Source organism: Entelurus aequoreus, linkage group LG05 (genome assembly GCF_033978785.1).
Source record: "Entelurus aequoreus isolate RoL-2023_Sb linkage group LG05, RoL_Eaeq_v1.1, whole genome shotgun sequence".
Taxonomy (NCBI): Eukaryota; Metazoa; Chordata; class Actinopteri; order Syngnathiformes; family Syngnathidae; genus Entelurus; species Entelurus aequoreus.
In genome coordinates, this window is record NC_084735.1 from 78,084,948 (window position 1) to 78,091,797 (window position 6,850).

Here is a 6,850-nt window from a genome sequence, read left to right on the forward strand (position 1 = left end):
ATTGGATTGAAAAACAAAAAGAGACTTGAGGTAAGTGGAAAGGTTCATTGTCAAGAGTGAGTGTCACATTTGTGTCTTTAATTTAGCTATGTGACTAATCATACAGCCCCAGGTCAAGTCAAATTGTTTTGGTGTACCCCTCAGATTATATTTAATTTTCTCTAGATCTAAGAAAAACATGAGATCTTTAAGCCATAGGGAGGCCTTGGGGGCAAACTGTGATTTCCACTCCAACAAAATCCTTCCAAGAGCTAGCAATGATGCAAAGGCGATACTATCCCTTAAAGTCGGCTTAATTTTTGGACAGGTTGGTGGAATTCCAAAAATAGCCAATTCTGCACAAGGCGTCAACTTAAAATTTAGTGCATCTGCAAGATGTTTAAAAATATTATTCCAGTAGACTTTCAGACAGGGACAGGACCAGAACATGTGTGTCATGTTGTAGAGACATTTTAAGTCAATCTGATTTATGGGGGGTTTGATAACAGCGCCACCGTGTGGTGTATTTATCAGAGAAATTTTAATGCAAGCAACACAATAGAGGTGGATGTTTTGAAACATTTCCACCTTTGTGCGTGCAGATGTTCAAAACACACGCAGTCATGCCAAAATGACTTCAATCGATCTGGGCTTACCTTCCAGGATGGGCGTGGCCTCCAGGACTTGCTGCTCAATCCAGGAGTGCTGCCCGCTGATGGCTGCCAGGAACTGAAGAATCAGCTTGGTGCTCTCCGTCTTGCCGGCTCCGGATTCGCCGCTGTCAGAATAAGGAAAAAAAACAAATTTCTAAATGCGATGCGAAATGCCAAAAGCCAGGAACGTGGCAGGGATACAACGCTGTGCAATGAACAGTAATCAGTGGGCACCTGATGATGCAACACTGGTCCTTGTTGTTGCGCTGCATGTTGAAGTAACAGTTGTCGGCGATGGCGAATATGTGCGGCGGCATCTCGCCGATCTTCTTGTTGGTGTAGAGGCGGATCTGGTCGGGCGTGTAGATGGGCAGCAGCTGGTAGGGATTGACGGCCACCAGGATGGACCCCGTGTACGTCTGCAGGGGGAGGAACCAAAAACAAATCTCCAGTTTTGGCTTCTAAGTTTAAATACATCTGAGCGTTTTCATCTTTCACGTTTAACCTTGTGCGTTAATCAATATTAATTGTCAATTTATTTTATTGCAACATTTAAAATGAGCTGATTCTGATAACTGCCGTCAGGGGCGTCACTAGCTTTTAAGGACAGGGGGGGCTTAGCCCCCAGGAGATGCACAGGACGGGAGCGAACTTAGCGCACGAGCACAAAACTTCACAAACGGCTAACAAAGACTTATAAATTATTTATTGTTATTATTATTATTTTAAAAAATGCACGGGACGAAATGAAATGCTCCCCGGGACGATGGCTTTTAACCATTTTTTTCTTCATTTTACATTTTATATTAAATGTCTTGGTTTTTCCTCCCTCTGAAAATCCTATGAAGTGTTTAACAAGCCATCCTATAATAATACAACAGCTATTAATGTAACAATACAATAAAACAAATATATTTTATTATGTTTTTTTCATTATTTTAACATTAGGCTAATGTATATTACTTTATATAGATTCTACAAGAGTGCTGTGGGCATTTTCTATACGAACAAGTCCAAGGACCGCAAGCAAGGTCGCAGAGAAAATGCGGACTGGATTTTGAGTGATGTGGGCATTTTCTATATGAACAAGTGGAATTGATTGGATACCAACACACTAAAGGGGCTGTCTACCTTAAAGTACCAATGATTGTCACGCACACACTAGGTGTGGTGAAATTTGTCCTCTGCATTTGACCCATCGCCTTGTTCACCCCCTGGGAGATGAGGGGAGCAGTGGGCAGCAGTGGGCAGCAGCGGTACCGCGCCCGGGAATAATTTTTTGGTGATTTACGCTATGAAGTGAGGGGAAACTGAGTGAATAATGACAGGTTATATGACTATTTATTTAAACTCATATTTGGGCCACTTTATAATGAATATGTCGGCATGTATTTGTAAAAAAAATAAAATTAAAAAAAATAAAAATAAATATAACACCAAATTATTTAGGGGGGCTTAAGAATATTTTAGGGGGGCTCGAGCCCCCCTAAAATAGGCCTAACAACGCCAATGTCTGCCGTCCAGTTGTTATATCTTGTTTCATTATCACACTTTTGTGTCTCATTTGCAAGTATGACACCAGGTTGCAATTGCAGTTGCAAGTCCAAAAGAGCAGATGGCAGTAGTGTGTAGCTTATGGTGTGTCGGTCAGTTCGGTCTTTGTTGTCTGTTGCACCCTAAAAAGTGTTAATACTGTAAGTATTGTACTTATTATGCACCAGCTGTTTGTCTGTAGCATTAATCTTAGTTGTAGTTTTAATTGACAAATTTTAAGGCGTTGAAATTGCCATGTAAAATTGCTAATGCTAATCACTAGCATGTCAATAGCAAAGCCAATGTATATTAGCATCAAGCTAGGGCATTTTTAGAAAACTGAAGCATTACTTAACGTATTTTGGAGTGTTTTTTAAGCCAATTTCTTTGTTGGCATTGAAAATTACAACATTACCTAGAGCAGACCTGGGCATTCTGCGGCCCGCGGGCCACATCCGGCCCTTTGTGCGTCCCTGTCCGGCCCGCGTGAGGCCAATCATAAATTACAAAATACATTTAAAAAAATATCTATGTCGAGTGTGCAATACAACGGTGCTGCTTTTGTTTTGAAACGCGTTATTTGTATTACTTCCGTGTGGACGTATGTGCGTGCGTGATTGTGAGTAAATGTGAACAGCTGCAATCACAAATTACAAAATAAAGTTGAAAAACCATCTATGTCGTGCGTGCAATACAACTGTGCTGCTTTTATTTTGAAAAGTGTTATTTATGGGCATATGTCCGTGTGTAACCTGTGAGTGAAGGTGCACAGCGACAAGTGATGCACGGTTTACACCCGAGACGCTAAAAAGAGAAAAGTTGATGACGAATGGCGTGTTTTCAACAAGACATGGACTGCCAAGCAACGTTCCCTCTAAGGTGCGCGCCTGCGCAATTGCGCACTGCTCAAGCGTCCTCTGCGTACAGCAAATATATGTCGCGCACCAAATCAAATCCCATCTGAATTCTAAACAAAATAAACACATTTATTCTGTGTAATTTTGCAATGCAACTTTGAGTGACAGTGACAACAAGCGGCCCTAACGGTGTTCGTCAACACCGTTCAATTATTGTAACGTCTATCGAGATGCTTCGAGGCCAGGAATTATATCGATCACTTTATTGAACAAAACTGTTTATATTCGGCCATAACCCCACTAAAAACATGAGTATAACACTTCTATCTCGAAAAACTAGTCATTTTCTGCCGTACAAACCAGGCCAAAACCAACTTGTCATCTGTCACCAACACGCATAGCACTAAACCACTGGTGCGTTTATGGCCACACACAAAGTCGGACAACTCAAACACCACACAAAGTTACACCATGACTCCTCAGTCACACGTGTGCTTATTTTACAGTCATTTATTATTCATGTTAATTTATTTATATTAATCATGGAATGCTGTTACTTGAGAAAGTTACAGGAATGCACACTTCATCCTATGCTTACATTTCATTGTGCAACATGAGGATGTTTAAGGGGAACTAAATGTGATCTCTGAAAGGGGTACAAATGATTTCCAAAGTAGTGCTTTTGGTATAAAGTTAAGTTAGGTTAAATGAAAGTATTATTATTAATTATTATTATTATTATTATTATTATTATTATTATTATTTATCTTACGGTGTATATCAAAAATAATATTGAGCAAAATTTAATTGAAATATTGTCGATGTGGCCCTCCAGCAGTGCTCGGGTTGCTCATGCGGCCCCCGGTAAAAAATTAATTGCCCACCCCTGACCTAGAGGTAGTTTGGCTGAGTCCACTCTCAGTGCTGCTGGAGTGATCGCCGAAGTGCAAAGAGCTTGGCTGAGTCGGTAACCGGGTGTGACGTCACAAGCTACTAAAATCTGGCACCGTTAATCGGTTGGTGCCAAACAAGTACCAGATTCAATACCCATCCCTAACTACAAGTGTGTGTTCTAGTGCAAGTTTGAAAAAGCTGCACCGCATGCTTGCCAAACTGGAAACAAACAATAAAATTAAGACAAAATTTAAATTAAATGCAAATTTGCAGGAAACTCCATCAGTAGTTACAATGTTTTAGCAGGTGAAGCTCCAAAAAACTGCGTTAGACAGCGCTATGTGTCAAGTCATACCCACTCTTCCCCTACAAATTGTCTATATAAGAAAAGAGCAAAACAACCATCATATTGTCTGATGTTTCTACTGAGTTCTGCACATTACGGAACGTTATGGTTGCCAGGTGCGTCCTATACAACAGAAAATGTCTGTAATTCGTGCCGAGTCTAAAAACTTTGGCATTAACAGCTGTGGCTGTAGGCAACATCCTCACATAGTCTTTTTAATGAACTCCCCAAGATGGCAGTAGCTGCATTTGAAGTAGAGTATCATTATCATCACTATTAATGCTGACTGAGCAGTTTGCTCCTTATCGCTATCACAACATTGGTTTGGTTGCTGCTGTGTTGTAACAATATATTTTAAATTCATTTTCACTGCCGTACATTTAAACAATAGACATTACACATCACGAACAAAAGTAACAAAAAGACATCATACATGACCAACACATTTACAGGCTTGTCAGACAGGTTGGCTGGGCCTGCTGTTTAGGGCGGCTATAGCCGCAGGGATAAGGCTTTTCCCGAGGAGGGGCCCTCCGGAATTTGATGGTTCTGTACCTGCGCCCTGATGGTAGTGGGGTGATGTATTGGTGTAGTGGGTGAGTGATATCCTGGAATATCGTGTTTGCCAGTCGAATGATGGACCTGTGGTTTAAATCTGAAATGTTGGGTGTGGGTAGGCCGATGATTTTAGCTGCTATGTTTGTAATGCGTGTGAGTTTGGTCATATAATATCAATCAATCAATCAATGTTTATTTATATAGCCCTAAATCACAAGTGTCTCAAAGGGCTGTACAAGCCACATACTTATTAATAACAATGTACTGTCGCCCCTCGCTAAATCATGCTTCAAAAATTGCGGCTTTCTGCTTTAAAATGTTTTTTTTAAATGTTCTAAATGTTTTTGGCTTAAATTAAGCACTTTATTCATGCATGATACCTATCAGAGTTTTTTTTTTTAACCATAGAGCGCCCCCTAGAGGACCGCCAAAAAAAGATCTGTTTTTCAGCTGTGGTTCGTATGGGATGCAGCGGTACTCAGTTCGAATACAATTTTCCACCACATTTGGCAGTAAGGACAATATCAAACAAACAAGTCTGAAGTTAAAGTCACAGAGACGTTTCTTAAGCGCAAAAATTATGACTAAACTGGTGACTCCGTATTTTCAATTGCACTTAAGAAACATACGTATTATTATTATTAGAGATGTCCGATATTATCGGCCGATAAATGCTTTAAAATGTAATATCGAAAATTATCTGTATCGTTTTTTTTAATATCGGCATCGTTTTTTTTTTTTTTTTTTAAATTAAATCAATATAAAAAAACACAAGATACACTTGTAATTAGTGCACCAACCCAAAAAACCTCCCTCCCCCATTTACACTCATTCACACAAAAGGGTTGTTTCTTTCTGTTATTAATATTCTGGTTCCTACATTATATATCAATATATATCAATACAGTCTGCAAGGGATACAGTCCGTAAGCACACATGATTGTGCGTGCTACTGGTCCACTAATAGTACTAACCTTTAACAGTTAATTTTACTCATTTTTAGTAGTTTCTATGTAACTGTTTTTATATTGTTTTACTTTCTTTTTTATTCAAGAAAATGTTTTTAATTTATTTATCTTATTTTATTTAATTAATTTTTTAAAAAAGGACCTTATCTTCACCATACCTGGTTGTCCAAATTAGGCATAATAATGTGTTAATTCCACGACTGTTTATATCGGTATCGGTTGATATCGGTATCGGCAATTAAGAGTTGGACAATATCGGAATATCGGCAAAAAAGCCATTATCGGACATCCCTAATTATTATTATTATTTAATATTAATTTAGTTTGAATTGACTTACTTTAGCACTGCATAATTGTATGTAAATGTGTTCTTAATCAGTTTTTGCAGTATTAGTATTTATTTTTGTAATTATTCTGACCTATGCCTTAATTATAATATTTGTGATAAACACATGGTTTCATATAATTGTACAAGATTTAGTCTGTTAAACTGTAAGTTATTGAATATGATTAAAATCAAGAGTAGTATTACTAATTCAGTGTGAATATATGATTGGTCCCGCACCCCTCTGTAATGAAAAAGTTGGGCCCTGAGGTCAAAAAGGTTAAGAACCCCTTATATAAAGTATATTACAGTGCAAAATTTGTCTTATTTTCTAGAATGATGTTGTGGCAATCAATAGAATTATTGTTCCCAAGCAGGTTAAAGGTGAACAAGGCTAACATGAGGTGGCTAATCTTGGCGCTGCTTTATCATCAGCGCAGCACTTCAGTCTATCAAGACTGCTATCAGCTACCAGCAGCTGTTTGGACAAAGCGGAGATCAACTCTTTTGGGGAACTTCATCTTTGACATTGAATAACACAGGTCAAGCATGAGCAAGGTGGAACGACAACGCAATGCTAACAACACAGCTAATGATCATAGCTGCGACTGTCAAGTTGACCAGGTTTTTGCAGAACAACTTATGTATTTTTAATCCAATTTTTTACCATGTCATTAAAGAGAACTAGTTTTTTTTACTTTCTCATGCACTCCAAATCATTATTAAAGTTAGTTTTT

General features: G+C 38.6%; 1 protein-coding gene across 2 annotated transcripts in view; it reads right to left on the reverse strand.

Moving 5' to 3' along the window:
• The window catches only part of myo7ab (myosin VIIAb), a 68,772-nt gene that overhangs the window by 45,925 nt on the left and 15,997 nt on the right, over positions 1–6,850 (reverse strand). For both annotated transcript variants that reach the window (XM_062048987.1, XM_062048986.1), the window contains exons 5-6: positions 867–1,051; positions 636–757 (exon numbers count right to left, since the gene is read on the reverse strand). In XM_062048987.1, coding sequence (XP_061904971.1) covers positions 636–757; positions 867–1,051 — 307 coding nt within the window. The remainder of the gene's footprint in view (positions 1–635; positions 758–866; positions 1,052–6,850) is intronic.